The sequence below is a fragment of the Ornithorhynchus anatinus genome, chromosome 1 (assembly GCF_004115215.2).
Source record: "Ornithorhynchus anatinus isolate Pmale09 chromosome 1, mOrnAna1.pri.v4, whole genome shotgun sequence".
NCBI classification, from domain to species: domain Eukaryota; kingdom Metazoa; phylum Chordata; class Mammalia; order Monotremata; family Ornithorhynchidae; genus Ornithorhynchus; species Ornithorhynchus anatinus.
In genome coordinates, this window is record NC_041728.1 from 41,542,295 (window position 1) to 41,568,492 (window position 26,198).

The 26,198-nt window shown below is 43.2% G+C and overlaps 1 protein-coding gene across 1 annotated transcript in view; it reads left to right on the plus strand.

The window, feature by feature from the left end:
• The window catches only part of NRXN3 (neurexin 3), a 1,784,727-nt gene that overhangs the window by 102,638 nt on the left and 1,655,891 nt on the right, over positions 1-26,198 (plus strand). Inside the window, 1 exon segment of the mRNA XM_029059196.2 lies at positions 9,258-9,287. Coding sequence (XP_028915029.1) covers positions 9,258-9,287 — 30 coding nt within the window.

Consider the following 26,198-nt stretch of genomic DNA (forward strand, 5'->3'; position numbering starts at 1 on the left):
GAGAGGGGAAGAGGGGCAGAGGGAAAGGGAGGGCTGAGTCTGGAAAGGCCTCCTGGAGGAGGTGAGCTCTCAGTAGGGCTTTGAAGAGGGGAAGAGAGTTAGTTTGGCAGATGTGAGGAGGGAGGACATTCCAGGGCAGTGGGTGTAGGATGTTAGCCAGGGGTTGACGGCAGGGTAGGCAAGAATGAGGCACCGTGAGTTGAGTGGCAGAAGAGTGGAGTGTGCAGGCTGAGCTGTAGAAGGAGAGAAGGAAGGTGAGGTAGGAAGGGGCAAGGTGATGGAGAGCTTTGAAGCCAAGAGTGAGGAGTTTTTGCTTCATGTGAAGGTTGATAGGCAACCACTGGAGGTTTTTGAGGAGGGGAGTGACATGCCCAGAGCACTTCTGTAGAAAGATAATCCGGGGAAGACTATCCTCTTTCCTCTCTTCTCCTACACCCCTCCATTCCACCTGCTGCTGCTGCTGCTACTACTGGTAGAATCCACCTCTGCCTTTGCCAGGGACGGCTTCAGACATGGGACTACAAGGATTCAAGTGAGAATTCGGCAGTGCCTGCTGTGTAACCTTGGGCAAGTCACCAAACTGATCTGGGCCTCAGTTACTTCATCAGTAAACTGGGGATTAATATTGTGAGCCCCATGTGGGATCTGAAGTGTGTCCACCCTGATTAGCTTGTATCTACTCCAGTACTTAATAAAGTGCCTGTCCTAGAGTAAGCACAAATACCTTAAAAAACAACAACCTCATACTTCTTGGTCCCACCCAAACATCTCCTTTCCAGTGCCTCAGTATGTAGAGCCCCCACCCCCTGGGGATCCTGCCTTGCTTCTCCTCACAGAGGACCCCCCCCCAGGAATATGGAACCGGGGCCTGCTGTGTTTGAGTTCAGCTAGCTGGATGCTCTCTCTGTCCCTCTGAGAATCAGGCCAGGCAGGAGCCAACCGGCGGGGCTACAGCTCTTGAAATGAGAGTGTTTTCGCGGTGCTGGATTTTTTTATTTTTCTGGCTTGGGAAGACAAATTGGGGATTTTATGAGCTAATGTAACTATTTACCCACAGGCAGCGGAAGGGCTATAAAGGGCTGATTGATTAATTGATTAATTTTACTTGTTGAATAGACTGGTTAGAAGTAATCCCACTGTAAAGCCTGCTCCCTGTGCAGGGCCTGGGGCCGGCTGTGTATCCCCAGTGTGACAGATCATTTGCCAGAGAGGCAGGACTCCCTTCCCCTCTGAGAGGAAGGAAAATAGAAATTGGCCAACCAACTCAACTTGCACCTGGCACAGCCTTCCTTGCCCCTGGGAAGTGGCTGCAGTATCCAGGGAGGGGGTTTGAAACGCCGCCCAAGTGGTTGTGAATAATAATGGTATTTTTTAAGCGCTATACTAAGTTCTGAGGTGGGTACAAGTAAATTGGGTTGCACACAGCCCCTGTTCCACATGAGGCTCACAGTCTCTATCCCCATTTTACAGATGAGCTAACTGAGGCATAGAGAAGTTAAGTGACTTGCCCAAGGTCACACAGAGATGTGTGGCAGAGCTGGGATTAGAATGCATGACCTTCTGACTCCCAGGCTGGTGCTCTATCAACTCCTGCCTGGCCCAAGAAGAACCTCAAACCAGAGTTTACCATCGGCCTCTTTAGCTGGCTGGCCTCCTTGAGGGAGGGATAGGGTGACTTGTGGCTTGTCTCTGAGGAGAGAGCCCCGTGGAGCTTCTAACTGCTCTGTGAGATGCATTTCCAAAGCTACAGCCCCCTCCCCTGCCTAGTTCTCTCCTTCTTCCCTTCCCTGCTATTCCACATCCTCGGTTCTAGGGTGTCAGTTCCTGGAGAATCAGGAGGATAGAAATGGGAGGGAATAGAGGAAGAGTGATAGAGGGTTGGGAGAGCTGAGGGCTTCCTTGCCTTTGGCTGGAGGGTGGAAGGAGAGATGCAGAGGGGTGGGTGAAGAGTGCCTGTGGGAGGGACATCTCCTCAGGCCCCATTGTCTCCCCTCCAACTCCCACCATGCTACCTCTAGCTAGGCAGAGCTGTTTATAGCACTCTAGTGACAGCCTCTCTCTTCAGAAGGGATAATTTCTCACTGCTCAGGCTGCTGATTAGAGTTTGAATTTAAATGAATAACTGTGACCTTGCGGAGGTGCCCTGGTTATTCAGAGTCCTGATGGGGAAATAGGCCTCTCGCTCGCCTTCACAGAGCTGTTGCAGTAGAGGTGTGGAGAGAAGCACTTTAAGATGACGGAGCACTGGAGGGGACAGTTCTGTCCTTGTTGGAGAAACAGCGTGGCCTAGTGGGTAGAACAGGGGCCTGGGAGTCAGAAGGACCTGGGTTTGATCTCAATGCAGCCACTTTTAAAAAAAATATATTTGTTAAGGGCTTACTATGTGCCAGGCACTGTACTAAGTGTTGGGTAGAGACAAGATAAATAGGTTGGTCCCAGTCCCCTTAGGAATCACAGTCTTAATCCTTATTTTACAGATGAGGTAAGGGCAGGGAGAGGGAGAGTCTGTCTCCTCTCTGTCTCTGGGGAAAATAGCAGGTTAGATGCTCAAACTATTTGCATTCTCTTCCCTCATCTTCATGGGAGTAGCATGGCCTAGTAGTAAGGGTTTGGGCCGGGGAGTCATAGGACCAAGGTTCTAATTCCAGCTCTGCCACTTGTCTGCCGTGTGACCCTGGACAAATCATTTAACTTCTCTATGCTTCAGTTTCCTCAACTGTAAAATGCGGATGAAATGTCTTTTCTCTCCCTTAGACTGTGAGCCCCTTGTGGGACAGAGACTGTTTGACATGATTCACTCATATTGACCCCAGTGTTTAGAACAGTGCTTTAACACATAGTAAGTGCTTAACAAATACCATAATTATTAGTGATTATTATGGAGAGGGGAGGGGAAGACCCTTCCCCACTCCCTCTGTTCTTTTCCTTCCCATGCTCCTGTTTCTTAGCCCTCAGGACACTGAGCCTATTGGACCCTGCAAAAGACCCAGTCTGTCATTATTTGAGAGAGGTGAGGCAGGGAAGGGAGAGGGAAATTTACAGCTGCTGTGTGTAATTGGATTGGAAGTAGGCCCCAGGCTAAACTAACCATGATCAGCTTCCAGCCAATTGCTCAACGGAGGGGCTTGAAAGAGCCCCTTGGCTACTGTCTGTGCACTAAGTCTCAGAGAGTGGCTGCTTTCTAGCCCTGTTCTGGCTCTCGGAGATGGGGGTACACCTGGGCTGGAAGCAGAGTTCCTTTTCCCCACCCCTGGAGTTTTCCCTTCACAGAAAAACAGGTGGGCAAGGGAGAAAAAGATTGGTCTAAGGTGCCACCCTAATTTTAATGGGGAGGAAAGCATATGCTTCCCACCCAGACTCACTATCCAATCCTGGCTAGGCAGAATTGTGAAGTTTTGGAAAGAGACAGTTCAGGGTGTATAGAGGCAGAGAAGCAGCCTGGTCTAGTGGCAAGAGCGCAAGACTGGGATCAGGAGATCTGCGCTCCAATTCTGGTTCCGCCATTTGCTGGCTGGCTGACCTTGGGCAAATCATTTGATTTCTCTGCGACTTTGTTTCCTCCCGGATAGGTTGGGGATTAAATATCTGTTCTTCATCCACTTTTTGACCATGAGCCCAATGTGGGATAAGAACTGTGTCCTATGTTATTATTCCCAGACCTACCCCAGCATTTGCCACATATTAAGCACTTTACAAATACCACAATTATTATTAGAAAGCCAAGAGAGGAGATTTAATATGCTACTTTTTTATGGTTTTTAAGGGCTTACTAGGGGCCAGGCACTATAACAGTGACAAGGGCTGACAACTATTCACCAAGAAAGCATGGTCCTGAGGGACCACCATCCAAAGATGACCCACACTTTTTTTTATGGTATTTGTTAAGTTCATTCTTTGTGTCAAACACTGTTCTAAGCTCTGGAGTAGTTACAAGGTAATTAATTTGGTGACAGTCCCTGTCCCTCATGGGGATCACAGTCTAAGTAGGAGGAAGAACAGGTATTTAATAGCCATTTTACAGTTGAGAAAACTGAGGCACTAAAAAGTTAAGTGACTTGCCCAAGGTCACACAGAAGCAATTTGCTGAGTGGTAATTAGAACCCAGGTCCTGACTCCCAGGCCATGCTTTTTCTATTAGACCACACTGCTTTGGTTAGGGCTGTTCACCAGAGAAGGAAAGTGAGGTCTTTCCCTCTGTGAGGAAATAGAAACTCCAAGTCCCAGAAGGAGTGACCTGGAGCCATCATGCAGACACAGACCCTCAGCTCATGGCCTAGTTCTGAGCTGTGGCTCCTCCCCCTGGCATCAGGCTTCCTTGTAATTAAGAGAAAGGCCCTCCTTCACCTTCAGCTTTGGACTACACTGCTCTCTGCTCACTTCTGATTGGGTGGAGGAGAGAAACCCCATTCTCCTGAGTGCAGGGAATCAGGAGCAGGGAATAAAAAATCCTGACCAATTAACCTGCACCTGGAACAGGGTGGTTAACTTTTTCTCAGTGATATCAAGGACCACTAATTTTCATGCTTAAACACTGCAGCATCTTAGATTATCCACAGATTTCCCTCCACAGCCCTTCTTACTCCTTTTTCAAATGCAGTTTTTAGATTCTCTCCATATGCCACTTCCCCCAGCCTTTGTCCATTTCTTTCTTCCCCCCTTTCCACACTCCAAATACATTCTGAAACACAGGGCAGACTTAATTACATTTCATGTTCATGTAATTGCACTTTAAAAAGTCCTCTTGGCTTTATAAGAATTCAGTGTTGGCACTTGGCACTTTGTGCAATTAGCGACACTTAATTTCTCTACTTTGATAGGGAAAGTTAAATCGTACAAACTATGGGTTATTCAACTTTAATACTAGAAAAAGAGTTAATGGAAGATCTGTTGAGATAAAAGTCCTGGTGGGGTTGATTTTGCCTACCAAGAAAGAATGCTTTTCCATTAGAAAAATAGCCTCAGTCACATCCTTGGAGAAAGGATGATTGACAGAGCTATCCTGGGGGAATGAGGAGTTAGGTGTAAAGGAGAGAATCGTGATGCATTACTAACTATGGGGGTCATTGAGAGAGGGGTCCCTAGTGACTGATTCTGCCACTCTCTCCCCAACCCAAGCAATGTTGAGACTTGGCTGCTCAGCCTTCTGTTTTCCTTTTCTTTTAATGGTATTTCAGGGCTTACTATGTGCCAGGCACTGTACTAAGTGCTGGGGTGGATACAATATAATCAGGTTGGACACAGTCCCTGCCCCACATGGGGCTCACAGTTTTAATCCCCATTTCATGGATGAGGTAACTGGGGCACAGAGAAGTGAAGAAACTTGCCCAAGATCGTACAGCAGACAAGAGAAGAAGCTGGGATTAGAATCCAGGTTCTCTGACTCTCAAATCTGGGCTCTTTCCACTAGGCCATGCTGCTTCTCAATGCTTTCCTCCCTGCTCTTCTCTCCTCCTCCTCTTTGTCCTGGCTTCTGCTATGGGTCCTCTCCTGCCCCTTCTATGGCCCAGTTTTCAATCAATCCCTTGTAGTTTTCACTGCTTACTGTGTAACAATTGAACCTCAAGGCTTACACTTAAGATCTTACTCTCTAGACTCAATTCTGGGTCTTCTTCTATTCTCCATCCACCTTGGAGAACTGATTCACTCCCATGACTTCAAGTACCACCTCTATGCAGATGATTCTCAAATCTACATCTCAAGCCCCTGCTCTCTCTCCTTCTCTGCAGCCTCATACTTCCTCCTGCCTTTAGGACATGTCTATTTGAATGTCCAACTGACACCTCAAATTTCACATGACCAAGACAGAACTCCTCATATTTCCCCCAAAATTCTATGCTCTCCTTGATGTTCCCATCACTGTAGACTGCATCACCATCCTCCAGGTTTCACAAGCCCATAACCTGGGTTTTATCCTTGACTCATCTCTCTCACTTAACCCACATATTCAACCTGTCATGAAATCCTGTCAGTTCAACCTGCATAACATCCCTGTCCCCTCTATCCAAACTGCTGCCACATGAATCTAAGCCTTTATCCTTTCCCACGTTGGTTACTGCCTCAGTCTCCTTACTGACCTCCCTATATCCTGTCTCTCCATACTTCGCTGGCTGGATCATTTTTCTACAAAAAAATTGTCTCCCTCCTCAAGAATATCAAGTGGTTGCCTATCCACCTCCGCATTCGTTCAATTGTATTTATTGAGTGCTTACTGTATGCAGAGCACTGTACCAAGTGCTTGGAAAGTACAATTCAGCAACAGAGACAATCCCTACCCAACAAAGGGCTCACAGTCTAGAAGAAATCAAGCATCAAACAGAAATTCCTTACCATAGCACTCAAAGCACTCAATCACCTTGCCCCCTTCTAACTTACCTTCTGATCTCCCACTACAACCCTCCTTGCACACTTCATACCTCTAGTATCAATCTACTCTCTGCACCTCAATCTCATCTCTCTCACCACCGACATCTTGCCCACTTCCTGACAACGATGTGGAATGCCCTCCCTCTCTCCCCATCTTCAAAACCTTGTTGAAGGCACATCTCCTCCAAATGGCCTTCCCCAACTAAGCCCTCATTTTCTCTCCTCCCACTCCCTCTGTGTCCCCCTTACCCTTGGATTTGCACCCTCTATTCAACCCTCCCTCAGCCACACAGCATTTATGCAAATATCTATAATTAATTTATTTATATTAATGACCATTTTCCCCTTTGTCATGTAAAATTGCAGTAAGCAGGATGCATGTCTAGCAACTCTGTTTTATTGGCTCTTGGCACACAGGGCTTGGCACACAGTAAGTGCTCAGCAAATATAACTGATTGGGGTATGGAGTTGCCCAAGAGAGTACAATACAGTGGAGTAGGTAGATACATTCACTGCCCACAAAGAGCTTACGGACTCGAGTCATCTCAGCCAAGTGTGGTCTCAGAGTCACCTCCAAGCCAATCCAAGCACAGGATGACCTAGAAAGAGACACTGCTGTAGTGTTTGTTATATTTTATATAAACATATTTCCGCTAAGTAAAATAACATCCTTCATTCTGAGTTTAAGCCAATTTTTAGCTTTTAGACAGTTCTTCTGTTTTCTTCACTCAGCTGATCATTTTCCCCCATCCTCGCCTACTCTTCTTCTGCATCAGATGGAGGAAACAGCATCCTTCATTTGTTGTCCCTTGTACATTGTTCTGGGACAATTAGCTGCTTAGAAACGGTTGATTGCTCAGTTCCAAAATCAAACAGGAGCCAGGAATAAGTGAAATGGTCTTTCTCCCCAATTCCAAATTCCTGCTGCTGCTCAGAAATAAAATTCCATAAGCGCCCTCATTTCTAGAAGCAGTGGCCTAGTGGACAGAGCACAGATTGGGGTGAGAGGGCCTGGGTTCTAATCTAAGCTCCACCACTTTCCTGCTGGGTGAACTTGGGCTACTCACTTAACTACTCTGTACCTTAGTTTCCTCATCTACAAAATGGGAATTAAATCCTGGTCACTATCCTACTATTTTTTTAAGGTATTCAATAAGTGCTTACTGTGTCCAGGAGCCGAACTGAGTGCTGAGGTAGATTCAAGCTAATTAGGTTGGGCAGAATCTATGTACAGCCTGAGGCTCACAGAATTAATCCCCATTTTACAGATGAGGTAACTGAAGCACTGAGAGGTTGAGTGACTTGCCCAAGGTCACATAGCAGACAAGTGGTAGAACCAGGATTAGAACCCAGGTCCTTCTGTCTCTGAGGCCAGTGCTCTAACCACTAGGCCATGCTACTTCTACTTAGACTGTGAGCCTCCTGTGGGACCCAATTGTCGTATCTACCCCAATGCTTAGTACAGTGCTTGTCACAATGAGTTCTTAGAAAATATCATTCATTATCATCATCATTTGGTTTGGATCTTCATGCCTCTTTGTCTTAGGGCTATTAGAGTCTTTTGGGGCCACAGTGGGAGTTGGAATGCCACAGCAAACAGGCTGTTGGTTTGAGCCTCAGTGACCCTTTCTTGGGATTACTGCTAAAACTCTCAGGGGGGCAGGAGGAGGCAGGAGGGCAGGAGAGGAGGGATTAGGTCTGATTCTGAGCTCTGACTGGCTATAGCCACAACTGTCACTTGCATTTGTCCTGCCTCATGGGCATGTGGAACTCTCTCCGTTCCCAGCATAGTTCTAATTTAGTGGTGACAGTAAAATGAAAATACAACCATACTGAACAAATATAGCAGGGAAAAATGAAGAAAACCCAAAACATTTCTTTCCAGGATTAAAATAGATATGTTTGTATCATTAGTCTTTTAGAATTCATTGCTTGACCTATTACGCTGCTGATTACTTTTCTAAATCTTTGTTAATCTCCAAGGCTGTTTAAATATGTGCCTTCCTAAGACTTTTTCAATTTTAATCCCCTTATCTTGCTGAACTTTCCTCTGGATTAATGTTCTTCTGGATGATCTGGATTTGTTAGATTTTTGCGGAATAACTGCATCCAAAATAATAATGACAATAAAAATAAATTCATAGCCTAGTCTGTTACTGGCTGACATATTTCATTTTAATAGATTTATCAGCATCTTCTCTCCACCCAAAGTAATAAGCTCTTCCTAACCTGGTTCTCTCTTTCTAACAGATGGAGCCAATATTGTAGTATATGCTGAATTGGATGGGTGTGTGTATTTAGTCCAATTCGAGTCTCTTAATGTCTCCAGTGCGGAACGGTTTGCCCAGGAGAGAGGCAGTGGAAACATCGATTATAGTAATGGATGTGCAGCTGTGGGGGAAAGGGGAGGGATGACTGGCCACTGAGGATGCTTAGGACGGAAGGTGCTGCCCTCGTTAAAAAAAAACAAAATAAAACAAAAAAAACCACAAGCCACAAATACTCCCCCCACCCCACCCCCACCCCGCCTGTCAAAACAGCCTTTTCCGAAGGAACTGAGGGAACTGATTCCACTTATCTGGAGTAGAAAGGACCCTATGAAAACCTAGGTGTCTAGAACAAATCCTGAATAGCCCCATCACTTGTCCTAAATTGGTTCAGGAAAACGGCAGGTTTTTCGGTAACTGTGAATCCAAGCTTTCCAGCCCGGAGCAAGAAAGCTTTGAAAGTCTATGCATGTGTGTGTTTGAATGTGTGCAGTGCCCTCCTAAGGGTCACTCAAGCATGTGATCTTCCCCAAACTAAAGAAGACACTACTGTGTTGCAATCGGGGTTATAACTTGTCTTCCCTTTTTTCCCTCTATTTTCTTCTTCCCTCTATCCCTTTCTCCAAGGCCTCTCACACCTCATGATGAGTGAACAAGGTAGGTTCATTATTGATTTCTCCCTGCCACCTCCTCGCCAATTACCTGCTTTTCCCGGTCCCATTGACCATCGCTGCTGGTGGGTCCTTGTGTCTTCCTGCTCTGGCAGTTTCCAAGGCAGGGGGACTGCCTGGATTCACGGACGATTTCTCATGGCATCATTGACATCCCGCCCGCCTCCTCACACTCCCTCAGCCTACCTTCCCCATGTCACTGTTTTCCTTTTCCATTTTTCATGACCATTTGTCAAGTGGGGGCTGGTCTTTGGATGCCTTGGATGCCTCTAAGGATATGTGAAGTGAAGCATGATGGTGATAATGGGGGTGAATGGTAATGAAAATAAATTTGGAAGAAAAGGAAGTGTTTCCCTCCCTCATTTCAGGTCAAAGATGGGGGTAGACCTTTTCTAATCCTCTCCTTTTCCTTGCCCTTCTTCCCTCCCTCCACTTGACTCCTTGAGTGTAATGGCTTTCAGCTCTGCCTGATACTGTATCGTCCTTGTGTCTTTTTTTTTTAATGTGTGAGCAAAACCATTGCAAGACCCAGCGAATGTTCTCATGGCCTGATTCTAACTCATTATATGCCCCGAAAAAAATGGCCTAGAGAGGTCTGTAAATTCAGTTCCCGCAACTTAAAATATTCAAATATGCACGGAATGAAATGTGCAAGAAATTCAGCTCAGCTAAGCCCAGGGTGGTCTGTGAGAGGGCTGTTCCTTTTACACATTAGCAACCTAAATTAGGGTTCAAGAATTAAACCTGTTTTACACACAGTTTTTCTTCTGGCTGTCAATTCGTTTTTTTCTGGTACTGAGTATTGACTGAATGGGTTGGTTGATGCTTTTAATAATCTTGGTATTTGTTAAGCACTTACTATGTGCAGAGCACTGTTCTAAGCACTGGGGTAGGCACAGGGGAATCAGGTTGTCCCACTTGGGGCTCACAGTTAATCCCCATTTTACAGATGAGGTAACTGAGGCACAGAGAAGTTAAGTGACTTGCCCACAGTCACACAGCTGACAAGTGGCAGAGCCGGGATTCGAACCCATGACCTCTGATTCCAAAGCCCGTGGTCTTTCCACTGAGCCACGCTGCTTCTCCTGACACCTGCTTTTCTGACACGAGGCAAAATGTGGACCCTGGAGAATGGTGTTTCCCCTTTTATTAACAGAGGCACCAAGGGACCATTTAGCAAGAGGAATTCTCTGTTGCAAGAGCACATAAGAAGCAGGGGAACTGCATGTGTTGTGTTCTCCATTGCCCAGTTTAGGTTGATGGCATTGGGGTTTCTGGATATAGTGGCCACGCAAGACAACCTGGATTGATATGACTGGAGCTCTGTACCAGGCTTGGGAGAAATACAGAGTGTTTCCTAGCTCAGAAAGTATTTAAAATAAGACACAAAAGTCAGAAAACCAGAAACCTCACCAGGGTAAGTATGTGGTAGCTGAGAGGCATGGGATCTTTCTGTTTTTGCTTAGGAGAAAAGACTAGCAAGTAGTCATCACTGAAAATTGCAAGCCAGGAGTAGAGAATTTGGAATTGAATAAGACTGCTTGCTAAGAGAAGATAATGCCAGGTGAAAGTCTTGGAAGGACAAGCTTAACAATTATATCCTTGGAGCTTGAAATCAAGATACACCAGTCCCAGAGCTGGACTTAAGATTTGATGGGTTGGTTAATTTTTCAGTCTTCTCTTGTGCTCCTCATTAGTGAACTGAGGCTGGCCTATCGGGTCACTGTCCTCCTGGACCAGGTCCTGGGAAATGGGAGGAAGGCTTTGTTTGACATCTCTTTGCATCTCCCTGAATCCTCTACGGCTCCTGCTCCTCGTTCTGGAGTCCTGGGATGGGAAGATGTGATGATGCTAGAGTGGAAGGGAAGTTGGCCCCAGTAGTGTGCAAATTGCCTTGACCAAGCTCCGTGGTGCTTGTCACCTTTTAGCATGTGTCCAAGCACATGTGTGCATTTGCATATTCCTCTCTACCACAGCACACACACACACACACACACACACACACACAGACCCAGGGGATAAGCTCACATCCAGTAAATGAGGCCTTCACCTGGGCACCAATTCAACAATGAAAAATGCTGATGCTGGAGTCTGAAGCACACATTTCCCTGCAAAGAGTTATGGAAAATGGCGAATGCAGAGTTCTTTTGGATTGTCAGTATTATTAAGCCCTAAGGTTGCAAATTGCAATTTAATCAGCTTTAAGACCCTGCTTTGGCTCCCATCTTCGTTCTTAGCCATTTCCCATCAATCTGTCCATTACTGCTCATGATAAATCCTGTCTTTGACACAGTTCTACCCCTTCCCCTCTCCATCCTCCTGAAATAAAAATGTTGGTTTCTTTTGTACTAACCTCCCAGCATTTTACTCTGTTGTCCATAAATGTGTGTATAGCTGTGTGTATTCCTGTTTTAGACATTACATGAGCACATATATGCATAAACATACATTCAGTAATTATGACCCCTATTTGGGAGTGGAAAGCAGCAAAACGCTTCCTCAAGGCTTCTCCCCTCCCCACTATTCTGAATTTGGCTTGTGTTTGCTTGTAAGTGTGATTGTACAGTCAATTGTTTCCCAATTAGCCATCTGCCTGAGAGTTGGGGAAGAAAAGCAACAGCTATAAAAGGGCTTAAACAAGGCAGTAAGTGTGAACAGCATTGTCAGCCTCTCTGTTCATACATTGTTTAAGTCTCCAGCTGTGAATTTGTTTGCTGTGATTTCAGAGTGTGTTGCTGTGTTATCTTCCATCCCTGCTTTTATGTGTGCATTGTGTTTCCTCCTGGGTGTGCTAATTGTCCTGATGTTTTGTTGTGTTATCCTTCCTCTTCCTGCTCTTTTCTCTCTGCCCCCTCCTTGCTCACCTTGGACACCTTGCTTCCTCAACTTAATCGGAACCTCCACTTCATTTCTCTAGGTAGAAGTAAAGGTAGAGATCGCTTCATTTTATTATTATCAATATTGATCTGCTTTTTAAAATATTCATGTCTCTGTGGGGGATTGTCAATTCTGTTGAATGTAATCCAGATCATAACTTAATGCTTTTAACAACAACAACAACAACAAAAAGATGAATCTTCTCATCTGCCGTTAATGTGCTTCGGATTTATAGCGGGTGATATGATGTTCCGGAAGTCATTTCGCCTCCTGTTACAACCCGGCGGTGAAAGTGCCTTCTCCATTCCTAGTGAGAAGTGGGCCATGTAGGTGGTAAATACTCTGAGGTTTCAGAGGCCGGTGGGGCAGAAGTGCTTTTCCTCTCTGCAAGAGGGAATTCTCAGACTTCAGGACAGCAGGACCAAGACGGAGTGGGAATTTTGATTGGTTTCTGCTAACTGGGGAGGGGTGAGGGGATGCTTGTGGATGGAATCGGAGCCAATGGATTCCCCCAGGGGAGGTCCGGGTTTGCCTTCAGTGTGTGTTTCTTCTGCTTTGGCTTCTCACACTCTGCTTGGGTCAAGCCACCCCTCCCCACCCAAGGAGGGCTGAAATTATGTGGGAAAATCACGCTATCCTGGGAGGTGTGGAAGGGGAAAAAAGAAATAATGTTCACTTTTGAAGCTTGACAAGGCTGTCTTCTGCAAGTCAGGAGAGGAGAAAAGTGGGAGGAATGGCGTAGCCATGCTTGCTGCCCTGACAAGTCTTTGAGCAATTCACACCTCATGGGCGCTCTGGCTCTCACAGACAGTCATCCCTACCTAATCAAAATTATCCAGGGACAGAGACTTGGAGCCTGCTGAAGTGCTCAGATTGGATTTGTTGTTTTGGAGAGGAGAGCCAGTGGAAGGAGAAATTAATTGTTAAATGGTAAATATTTATCTGATTAGAGTTCACTCTTACCTCTTTCTGGTTCTCTCCCTCCAACTCAGCTAAGGCACTTACAGCTTTTCTCAAATACAGCCTTGAACAAACCCTAGCCAGTAACGGAACATGAAAAGACTGAAGTTGGCCCCGCTTGTGTGGAACCACATGGAGACCCATGGCTTTAGAAGGCCACAAAGTGGCTCACAGTATAATCATCTTGGCCTTTTCTCAATTTCTCAAGGTGCTGTAAAGATGTTTTTCCTGTGTTGATCCAATTAACCGCTAATGCCAATGGGCCCAGGTTATTTGATTTGCAGACTATTAATGATAGTGATCAAATAGTTATTTTCATTTGAAGTACTATTTGTGAAAACAAAATGAGCAGTTTTGCTTGTACAAGGAGGTTGGCTGGAAGAGGAGGACAGGGTTGCTGGGCATTTGGAGGGGTGAATTATTTGGGGTGATTTGGGGTGAATTGAGCCTGGCTTTGGAAAATAGCTGCCATCGCTCTGTAGTTCAATTTTCTTTCATGTTTCTTTTGATGAACTTTGGCTAAATGTTTGGTCTCACTGACTATAGAACTATAATGCACATTTGTTGGTCAAGTAGACAGAATATTTTGAATGGCTTGAATTCAACAGTGTGGAAGTGGGTCCTCTAATTATGAAGTATCTTCCGGGAAAAACATTTTGCCTCTGAAGCAGATTCTGAATAAATAGCTCCATCCCCGCCCCCCCCACTTCCCATCCCAACGTACTTCCTCTCAAGGTAAGGCATGTGTTTGGCTCAAAGAAGACACATTATAATATGCAGTGGAAGGAAATGGTTGAGTCTTTCAGGGATGGATGCAACTGGTAGACTCTGCTTCCAACTGGACAGACTTCAAATAGCATCCAAAATCTTAGAAACAGTCACGAAACATCTCGGTATGCAGATGACTGTTTCTGGAGGCACGCATCCAAGAAGACATGCAAACGATTGTAATCCACTTCATCCAATCAGCCAGGCATTACAGGCTGATGATATGTCTAAGGGGAACTGAGTTGATGTCTCAGCCTACACCAGGGCAACCATGCCTACAACTAAAAATCTCTCTTGGCAAACCCGAGCTAGTTGCTGTTCCAGAATTCTAATATCTAGTCAATGCACTGGCTGACAACTCAGCCTTAGACAAGGAATCACAGAGATCAGCACGTCCTTCGGCAGACCATCCCAATAGAGAGGCAGCAACATGGTATTTGGCTCCTGATCAAACTGATGGTTTGATCTGAGCTTCTGTCCAATCATCTCCATTGTTGTGAGACCTGAACTCTCTACAAGTTCCATGTCTGACATCCCATGCAGACTCACCGGAATTCCTTATGGGCTAGAATTGAAATCAAATGATAAGACGAGATCACAAATAACCAAGTCAGCCTTCACACACTGTGATTACCCATTTCAACCCAGCTGTACTGGGTAGGCTTCAGGTGGGGAATAGATGACTATAGGATGCCCACAAAGCTGCTGGTTGGTGAGCTGACACTGAGAAATGGGAAGAGAGAATGGAGAAGAAGTTTTGTGTTAAAGCCTCAGATGATGCATTCCAACTGAAAACTGAAAGTCAGTTTCCTATGATAGACCAGAACATCACCCTGCAATCAAGAAAGTACTGGCCTTTTTGGAGCAGAAACGTCATTAGAATCATAAAATATGAGGGCAGAAGTCTAAAGAGTGATAGGTGCCGCTAACAAAAACAGGGCAGTACAGCACAAAAAACTCTGTGTGGTCACAGGGTGATGAGGACTGTGAATTCCTCATTAGCCCTTTCGGTCACTCACACATTCATAGGTGAAATTCCCTATCGATAGCATCCTTTTTGATTGTGAACAACGAATATGTATATGATTCTTCCAACATCCTTCCTGATCAGTTCAACACATTATGGTTCTTTTTCATTCCTAAGTTACTCAAGCACACAAATGGTTCCAAACATGATGTCACGTTGAGTGAAAAGGTTTGGCAGCGTTTCATACAGTTGACTCTATTATGTTTCTCCAACAAAATAGAAGGGTTAGAGAAAGTTTTTCTTGAATAGAAGAAGGACAGAAGCCATTGTTTTGGAGTACTGAGAAAACTGAATAGGTCTGAGTCTTTGTGCAACTTTGGCAATTAAAGAATGTTATTAGTTGTGGCCCTTCTACCCTGGATTGGCTCTAGGGGAGGCTCTTTGGGTATCATGTACATTTGGAGTATTCCCCCAAACTCAGATGGTTCAGTTTTTCCACTTTCATGTAACTTACTCCTTCCCCAGGGCTGTCCCTGATCCACCTCTCACTCCAGGATCTTCTTCACGCTCCGTGAATATGTGCATACTGATGTACGGTTGGAGATGCTGGGAAGTGATGGCTGATTGCATTAGAATAGAAGTGGTAGGGTAGAAGAGAATGTTTGCAATTCCTTCTCATCAGGCCTGCAGAGAAAAAGATGTTCCAGTGAGATTCTGATGGTCTAAGGTGTTTAACTTGAGTGTCAAAAGTTAATCTGTCGGAGAAAAGAATAATTGACTGCACGATTCAAGAAGGAATAGGATAATGGGAAAAGGACTAGGAAAATAGGACCCAATGTGTCTTGGAAGAAACTCAACTTATAAAATATAATCATGAACTTCATAAGAAATGGTAGTAAATAATTAGACCCTCAGTTGCCAGGCCTTTTAAACTGTTATTCCTGACATGTGCCAGCCTTTTTCTTTCTTTTCAGAACTCCTTTTGGAGGTATTTTCAGTTATGCAGGTGCCCTTGCTTTTGGATTTTTCCTTTAGGTTGTTTTGTATTACTAGCATTTTATATTGGTTCATTCTTAAGTTTTTGATGCTGTGAGTTGTCGCTGAGCATGGCAAGAGTTTAGGTGCTGGGTTGGTCTTGAGTAGGAGTGGTGAGTTGGGGTGTGAATACCGTGGTTTCTTCCAACCTCAAGCTATAACTGGAGAAAGGGGTGCCGTGGACCTAGCCTGAGTTGCCATATAATGGGTTATTGCAATTTCTGCCACTAACAGTAATGGTATCCCTGTAGTAGAAAGAGCATGGGTTTGGGAGTCAGAGGACCTGAGTTCTAATTCTGACACTGCCAATTTCGCTGCCAAATGCTTGCTGTATGACACTGGGTGAGACTTCTTTGTGCCTCAGTTTCCTCAACTGTAAAATGGGGATTCAATATCTGTTCTCCCTCCCACTTAAGACTACGATCCCCATGCAGGATAGGGACTGTATCTGCCCTGACTTATAATAATAATAATAATGATGGTATTTGTTAAGCACTTACTATGTGCCAAGCACTGTTCTAAGCAGTGGGGTGGATACAAGGTAATCAGGTTGTCCGACATGGGACTCAGAGTCTTAATCCACATTTTACAAATGTGGTAACATGCATAGGGAAGTTAAATGACTTGCCCAAAGTCACACAGCTGATAAGTGGCAGAGTCCGGATTAGACTCTGACTCCCAAGCCCGTGCTTTTTCCACTAAGCCACGAGGCTTCTCAGTATGTATGTATTCCAGCACTTAGAACAGTGTTTGACACATTGTTAGGGCTTAACAGGTACCATAAAGCAAACATGCTAACATTTCCCCAATCACTGTACTGGGACCTATGTGGAGCTCTTACCAATGACCTGAACCCACAGGTCGGGGCTACCCAAACCCTGCCTGCAATACAAGATGATGGGTTGTGAGGGTACTATTCATGACCGCCTCCTAGGAAGGTGGGGGTTGACAAAGGGGGTTGAATGTCCACTTCCTTCCCTGCCCTCACCCTTGTCGATAAGAGTTTCTGCTGATGCCTGGTGTGGTGTTCAAGAACCCACATATGCCTGGTGTGGTGTTCAAGAACCCACATCTACTCTGAGTTTCCAAGTCCCTCTCTGTTGGGCACCCAGATCACAGGCCCATCAAGAGGACAGAAGCTCCTCCACCAGAACTGTTTAGAATATTCTAGGAGCATCCAGTCATTTGGAACATTCTGTGAGGAGGTCAGCTTCTCTGCCAATAATGGGAGAGCTCTGTTTTCCCCACCCAGAGAAGAGGGGGGGCAGCAAATTCCCCTGAGGGAATAATGAAGGGAAGTCAGACAGATGGAGTTTACTGTGGGTTGTGATGTGAGGAGTCTTTTGTTTGCTTTTTTTCTATTTTATGCATTTGTTGAGACTTACTATGTGTCAAGCACTTTTCTAAACTCTGGGAGAAATAGAAGAGAATCAGGCCAGACACAGTACCTGTCCCAGACTGTGAGCCCGAGGGAGAACAGGTATCAAAACCCCATTGTAGAGCTGAGGAAACTGAGACCCAGAGAAATTGTGATTTTTCCAAAGTCACACAGAAGGCAGGTGGTGGAGCCAAGATTAGAAACCAGGTCCTTAGACACAATGGCTTGTGTTCATTTCAGTAAGTCACACTGCTGCACATATTCCTGCTTTCTCTTCCTGAGGTCTCACTAGAAGAAATTGACATGTGGTAAATGTACCTCTGTCTCTACCTAAGATATATCCAGGGTAAAAAATAAATTAGTAATCTGATCATTAATCTGGGGGTCAACTTCCAATAAACTCCCTTTCCCAGCCTTTTCTCTGAACCTAGCACAAAACATCTGACTTGTGTTAATCTAGTACTCAAACATGGTTTCTGGGGCCTCCACAGAACTCTAAACAGCATCCTGGGGGAAACTTCAGTCCCATGTCTGGCTTTAATGGTCCTCAATACAGGGTGGCTGCTATTGGTCCTGGATTGGGGTAATGGTGCTAAATGGACCCAACTTCTAACTCCCGAGGAAAAAGCTTCGGGGGAGTCTAACACTCTCCAATTCAATTTATGTAGTTGATCAATCAGTAATATATGTTTCTTTGTGCAGAGAGCTTGTGTGAGTAAAATAGAATAAGTAGAAATGGTCACTGTCTTCAGGGAGTTTACAACTACAACCTTGTGTGGTAGATAAGATTTCCAATCATTTTTTCCCTCTAGGAACAGCCTATTCAGCTAAACTGGAAATGGACTGTGGAAGCAGTCTCGGACAGAATCTGTGTAGCTCGATACAATTATGAAATGGTTCAAAAGAGTGACTAAAGAGTTTGTATTCCGTTTTTGTTAGTGTCACTCCAGGGCCTTGAGAGCTCTGCAAATAAGTAGTGGCTCTGTAGCCAAGGGTTTATGCAAATTCTTAAATGAAATGCCAGCAACTAATTATGAAAATAAACTCATTTGTGTGCTATAAATATCTAATGATAATAAAATAGCAACAACATTACATTTCTATCTCTTGCCTCATCTGCTTCTCACCCACTGTAGATTTGTCCTCTTAATGGTCTCAAATCACTTCACTTTTTAAGTGGCATGTTTTCCATGGTTTTTGGTTTTTTTTCTAATATTTTGAAAGTCTGAAGGGAAAAGAGTTTTATTTTTAAAGTAAAAGTAAATTGCCTGGTTGTAGCAGCTCTGTGATTTTGGTAATTGTATCCTTTTAAGTGGTGCTTTGAAAATATTATTTTTTTCCTCTCTCTGGTTTGGAAATGGCAGTTCATTGGGCACTGAGGACATTTTAGTGAAGTTGCTTCTTTGAGCCTTTTAAAAATATCTTCCAATATGAGTTTTTCAGTTTTATAGTAATTTACTATTGGGGTATTTTATTTCTAAATGGTAATACCTAAGATGGTGGGCTCTGCAAATTTGAAAGGAATCGATCATCATCATCATCAATTAATATTTCTTGAGTCCTTTCGTGGTTGATGGCACAATACTAGATGTTATAAAACAGATCCTCTCCCCTTTGCTGGAACCGAACCAGTGATCTACGGTTATATAGTCACCAGCTTTGCCTGTGGAGTTAGCATAGGTGTAAGCATACTCTATGATCTGTGGTGAACACAGTATCTCTATTTTTTTTAGTAGTATTTGTTAAGCACTTACTATTCATTCATTCATTCAATAGTATTTATTGAGCGCTTACTATGTGCAGAGCACTGTACTAAGCGCTTGGGATGAACAGGTCGGCAACAGATAGAGACAGTCCCTGCCTTTTGACGGGCTTACAGTCTAATCGGGGGAGACGGACAGACAAGAACAATGGCACTAAACAGCGTCAAGGGGAAGAAAACTTACTACGTTCCAGGCACTCTACTAAGTGCTGGTGTAGATGTAAGTTAATCAGTTTGAACACAGTCATTGTCCCACATGGGGCTCCCAATCTTAACTTTCATATTACAAATGAGCTAACTGAGGCTCAGACAAGTTAAGTGACTTGTGCAAGTTCACCCAGCACACAACTGGTGGAGCCAGAATAAGAACTCGAGTCCTCTGACTACCAGGCCCACGTTCTTTCCACTAGATCTTGGCACATCCCACTCTGTTTTTCATTCATATGAGTATATAGGAGTATCGGCAGTCACTATTTATATATGAGCTATCATTTTCCATTTAAAAACAATGGTATTGATGGCAATTACCTATCTTCTTGAGGTCCAGGTTAATTTCATTATATGAGTCAATTTTGAAAAGTCAACTGTAGTATTTCAAAAACAACAGACATAGGCAATATATATGTCTTCTAATTCATATAACAGCTCATTCATAGTCTGAAAAATGGCTTCCTTCACAATTTTTTCCTATTTATCTGCTAATTTTAGGAATAATTTCACACCTTGTAATCATTGATACTGAGTTTCTGTTTCAAAGCTTTTTTTGGTGGGTGTCGAGTCAAGCAAGTGGGTGGTGCTTGAAAGTCAGTTCCATTGTCCTTGAGTTACCTGGGCCTGGACAAAATATTTTGTTTTCTCCCTCCCACTGGGACTGAGCCTCAGATGAGATGGTGACTATGTCTGACCTGATTATCTTGTAATTACTGCAGCACTTACTACCATGCTTGGTACAGAGTAATCAATCAATTGATCAGATGCATTGAATACTTACTAGGTATAGAGCATTGTACTAAGCGCTTCAGAGAGTATAGTATAACAGAGGTGGTAGATGTTCCATGCTCACAACGAGTTTACAGTATAGAGAGGGAAGCAGATATTACTATAAATAGTTTATAGTAAGCGTTTACCAAGAACCATTTTCATTATCCATAGGAAAGAACTGGCAAGATGAACAATTAGTAGAAAAAAAAGTTTCCAGTATTTCAATGCATTTGTTTTCAACAAATATTTCATTTCCTTTACTGAACAGGATAGTTTTCTAAGCGGTAGCTATCTGACTTCAGATTGCTTTAATTTTCATTAAGAAGGATAATCCCTCTGAGAGTTGGAGTCATTGTGGTTTTACACTGTGTGCAAATAGAGGTAGAAATATTGCCCTCTTGTGAGGTATTGTTGTTTGTTATTTTGATGAGGCTCAGGTTTCATCCAGCATAAAGAGAATATCTAATTGATATTGAATTTTTTTAAGGCATTCAGTGGCTACTAGAACTGCAGAGGTAGAGAAATAGACCATATGCTTGGTAAAATCCAGACTAAGAGCACTTGTGTTGGATGTCTGATTTTAAAAGTGCTGTATCTTTCATTAAAATTTACATGTAAAGTAAGGGCAAATGCAGTGACATGAAAGCTAATGCAACTTGCACATCTTGACATAATAACAATCAGAAGAAACCTGAGATCCCAGATGGCAGCTTGGCCTTTGCCATCCTTTTAATAAGCTACTAACTGCTAATTATTTCACTCTTTTGGGCAAGTTAATTTACTGTTGACTCTTAAAGAAATACTGCTCTTTTTCACACAAAACAGGGAGCCTTTTCATTTGAATCATTTTGAAGTGCTTTTGTGCAGATTGGAAGCTTTCCGGAAACAAGTAACAAGGCTGTAAAGCTTGAAGGAAGAAAATGTTCCTAAATAAACACATTTTCATTTGCAAAGGTAGAAATTTTTTGGTCTGGGTCTCTGATTTAGCGTGTGGAGTATGTGATCAAGAGGCCAGTAAGGGGGAAGAGCCGAATATAAAGGCCTTTTAAGAGAAAAAGAACAGCTGCCTTTTAAATGGACGCTAATTCTGACAGCTTATGCTGTTTTGTGAATGTGTGATTTTCTGTGATAACATTTGGGAGGAGTGATGGTGTAATAGCTTATTTCACAAGCTTCATGGTAATGCAGCACAGTGATGATAATGTCATCAGGAACTGAAATAGAACCATGTCACACCAAACAGCCCAGCAAAATGTGAATTCTGTTTAGGAGAAGATACATGTTGTCCGCCTTCAGACTCAGACTCGTGGTGGCCTTTCAGAAGAACGATGTTCACGTCACCGTTTCTAGGAGATTATTAAATAAGCAGCATGCTTACTGGATTCAGAGCATCGGGGATAAGCATTCTGGAAAAAGAAACTTGTTTGCAACCCTTGATATGACAGTCAAAATATTTACTTAAAGGTTAGCTAATAAATGTGCCATATGAACGGATGAAAAATCATGATTAAAATGACAGTGGCCTAGCCCAATAATTTTCAGCCAAAAATAAACATCAGGTCTTTAAGAACAATTTCTTGCTCCAAACCCCACACCCATCTAGTCAAAGTCCTCAACCTATCATCTCAAAACAGTGAACAGGTCTCAATCAAGTGAGTGGTGAGACCACGTATATAGAAAATCTGTCTTATTGGCACTGATGTCCTCTCTAAATCACAAAGCTGTTGCTTTATATTTGTAGTAGCTTGATATTATGGCCTACTCCAGTGTGTAATGGCTTGTAGTACCTTGGGCAGTCCCCTGTTGAAGCAGGGAACTAATTGCCTGTGTGAAATTTCTGCTTGTAATTAAAGATGGGGAGTTTTGAAACAAATTTGTTTTTAATAGCACATTTCTTTGCCCGGATGTTTCTCGATTTCAGAAAACCCCAAAAGAACATAGTCAGTGATGGTAGAATTTCTATGAGAAATTTGAATGGATTTCACTCAAGATCCATTTAGTCACATTTTATGTTTTGATTAGGGAATAGCTTATTTTGGAAGGACTGGTTTCAATAGGGAAATTACTGCTTCCTGATAGTAGTAAAATGTGCAGCCCAGATGTTAAAACAACAGCAGCATTAGAGGCACTAGACTCTAGTTAAATGCTTATGGAGCCTAAATAGATACAGTGTGTGTGTGTGTGTGTGGGGGGGGGGGGGGAGAAACAGTTCTCTGGATAATGACCTGCTTAATTTTAAAGAGCTGATAGCAGAATTTAGGGGAAATTGTAGTGGACCTGATTCAGTCCTTCTTTTCCCAAAATTTGGACCACTTGAATGTCTCTCTGAATATTCTCCTTCTCATCTCTGTGTTTAGGATCCAGGTGTATGAACTATTCTGGGTTTATCCTAGAAAACAAAAACTGCAAGGTCTGTGATTTTCAGACGTATGAATTTAGATAGAAAACTGATTCCTAGGTGTTGGATTGGTTTATAGACTTCCATTTCATTTGCTTTAGATCAGCATATCCCTGTAGGAGTTTGATGGCTTGCCTCCTTGTGGGTTGGTCCTCAGGCCAAAGGAAAAGTTCGAAAGCTCCGGTTGTGCCCTAAAGACTGACAGGGTTTAGGACCTCGGACAGAGCTCTTCTCCCCTAAGAAATCTTAGAAATCCTAAGGAAGAATATTCAGGATATTCACCACAGGAAGTACTTTGCCTTCCTATGGATTCTTGTGCTTGTTTTTGAGACCTAAGATGAACTTAGTCATTTGGTTTTCAGTGGTGAATACCACTCTGCTTTTTTTTCCCCTTGCAAAGGGCAGGCTGAAGTGAAAGAAAAATAAACATTTAGTTCAAAGTTCTTGAAGAAATGTGCTGATTTTCTTCTGAATATCTTGTGAGCCTTCTTGCCAGGACCAGAACCTGCTGTAGGTCATAGGTTGTTTAATAAGTTCATTATTAAAGAGCATGGCCTAGTGTAAAGAAGATGGGCCTGGGAGGACCCCCTCCTCTTTTTCCTTGTCCTCCTGCACTTTCCCCTCTACCATCTACCCTAAATTCCCTCTTCATCTCACCCTCCCTTTCTTACTTCTCTTTATCCTCCCGTCTCCCCTCAGGAACAGACTACTTGAAATAATTTTTAATTTTATCTCTTCAAAATTCTCCCAAAGAGCAATGCTAATGAATAGTAGTGTGTGAAAAAACATTTACATTTTCAGCCATCCTTTCAGGTATCAAATGCGAGTAGGCAGTTAGGATTTACTCTCAAAGGTTTTCCCAAGACTGTCCCACAAGGCATGTAGGTGCAGCTTCATCTCAAGAAGAACCTTTTAGTGTAAGAATTTCGTGAGTAACCCTGGCTCCCCCACTTTTTTGCTGTGTGACCTTGGGCAAGTCACAACTTCTCTGTGCTTCAGTTACCTCATCTGTAAAATATGGATTTATTCCTCTTCCCTCTAACTTATGCTGTGAGCCCCATGTGTCCAACTTGATTATCTTGTATCTGTCCCAGTGCTTAGTACAGTGCCTGGCTCATAGTAAGCACTTAACAAGTGCCATTAAAAAAAAATTAATAACACCTTGTGACAGCCTGGGAGTGAATGAGTCTAAAGAATAGCCTCTTATAAATGTCAGAGATATCAGAATCCTAGATTCATCAGTCGGTGTGTATATGCAAAGTTATATGTCTGCCCCAAGACCAACCTTTCAGGTTTCCACTAAATTGTTCCATGTAACCAGTTATTACAGTACTGAGCATCATTAATTGTTTTGTTAAATGTTTGTATCTTTCTGAAGTAATACTGCAATTCCAGGCCAACCCTTGAACGTGTTTCCATTCGCTGAAAACAGTGTTAAACATTTATAACCGAGGGACTATCGTATGTCCAGGGATACGTTAACTGTATACAAGAAGAACATTCACTGGGGATTGTTCTCTTATTTTGGAAAAGTAGCTTGAATGGTATTTTAACTTCTGTTCCAATTTCACAAATAGTTTACTTTAACTTTAAGTGTTTTTTTTTAACTATAAGGGGAAATTCTTCTCCCAGGTAAGAGCAGAGTTATTTTGAAGCCATGATTGCCATTAAAAAAATAATAATTTTCTCCTTCAGGTATTTGCCATTTGTCTTGTGGGTTAAGTTTAGTGCTGTTCCATCAGACAACTTTGGTAGATGTTGATCAGTGCATGAAATCAGTTCTTAAATGGTTGCAAAATTGCCTTCCTTCAGACTGTTTTGATCACAAGGGCTTTCAAGTGTCAAAGTCATTTGGAGAACTAGATAGATAAAATGCATGAGCACTGAGCTTTTTCCAGGAGAGAATAAATAAATGTGTTTTCTACTGTGTGCTCAGCCGTTGATAGTGATTTGTTAAAAGGAAAAAAGAAAGGCAATGATATTAAATATTTACAAGAGTGATTTAGTTGTATAATCTTGTGTGGTGCATCCCTATTTAATAGTGAAATCAGCTACTGTTGAAGTAAATATCTATTAAACTGAATGTGCTGTGAAGGTCACTGCCTATACAATGTCAAGGCAATTTTTAGAGAATAATGATTTTTGTCACTTTTCTGGGACCCCCTTTCTTGCCTCTTCTTTTGCCCCCAAAATAACCAGAGAGGATTTCACCTAAAGATTCACACATATACCTTCTCTTTTCCCTGGAGATGAGCTGGTTCCTTCTCTTTTACTGGTTTTTCCCCTGGACCATCAGTTTACTGTTTATTTTAGTGATCTAAGAAAAATCTGTATTCTTTCTGGGCAGCAGTTTGTGATTAAAAGGTATTTGTTGAGCACTTACTATGTGCCAGGCATTGTTCTAATTACTGGGATAAACAGGTTGGAAGCAGTCCCTGTCCCACATAGGGCTCACAGACTTAATCCCCATTTTACAGATGAGGTAACTGAGGTTCAGAGAAGTCAAGTTACTTGCCCAAGTCACACAGCAGACAAGTGATGGAGCTGGAATTAGAATCCATGTCCAAATTTGCATAAACTTCTTCCATGGTTCCCCTCCTCTTTTTCCTTGTCCTCCTCCACCTTCCCCTGCACCATCCACCTCTGCTTCTCACCCTCCGTCTTGCCTCTTTCTCCTCCCTTCTCCCCTTCTTTTCTTTAGGAACAGACTGCTTGGCAATACTTTTAAATTTTATCTCTTCAAAATTCTCCAAAAGAGCAATGCTTATGAATGGTTGTGTGTGGGAAAGCATTTCTATTTTCAGTCACCCTTTCAGGTATCAAATGTGAATAGTCAGTTAGGATTTGCTTTCAGAGGGTTTCTCAAGACTGTCCAATAAGGCATGTGGATGCACCTTCACCTCAAGAAGGAATCTTAGTGAAAGAATTTTGTGAGTCAAAACTCAGCTGGGAGCCCTTGTGGGATAGACGGATTTAGCCAGTGTTAAGGGGGATGGGAAAGGACACTGAGCCCATTGAGAGCGGAAGAATGAAACTGAAATCTGAAAAATCAATCAGTCACATTTATTGAGCCCTTACTATGTGCAGAGCACTGAACTAAGCCCTTGAAGCACTTGGGGGAGTATGTACTTGGGGGAGTACAACAGAATTAGCAGACTTAGGCTGGCCATAAAGAGCTTCTAGTCTAGAAGGATCCAGGAGATTCTACAGAAAGGACCCCTGAGATCTGAACTGAGACATTGTGTGGAATCCACTTTTTAGACAAATAGGCTTCAACACAGGGACTGGAAAATGTATGGTTATTTGAGATCCAGAGGTCACCCTGATTTGCTGCATTGCTATGGACAATGAACTTGCCATTGGAAAGAAAACTGATGACAAATCTGTGAGCCAGGTGGTTGGAATCGAATTCTTAAATTAGCTTTATTGCAACAACTGAAATCAGGGAAGGGTACAGTAGGGACTTGGGTGTGCTTTGCTTCCCAGAGAAACAGAATGTAGGCCGGACTGCAAGTTAGCAACAAGTCTAGCTGTAGCTATGCTGTAAGCTCACTATGTGCAGGGAACATATTGTATTTTCCCAAGCATTTAGAACAGTGATCTGCACAGAGTAAGCACTGAGTAAATACCATTGGTTGATTTCAAATAGAAATGTGTGATCTTTGGTTCTGGACACCAACCATCTCTAGAACTGAGAGTTCTACTGGGAGTTCTGCAGTTCTTTAAGTGCTCAACTGGTGCACACAGTAACCGCTCAATAAATACGATTGA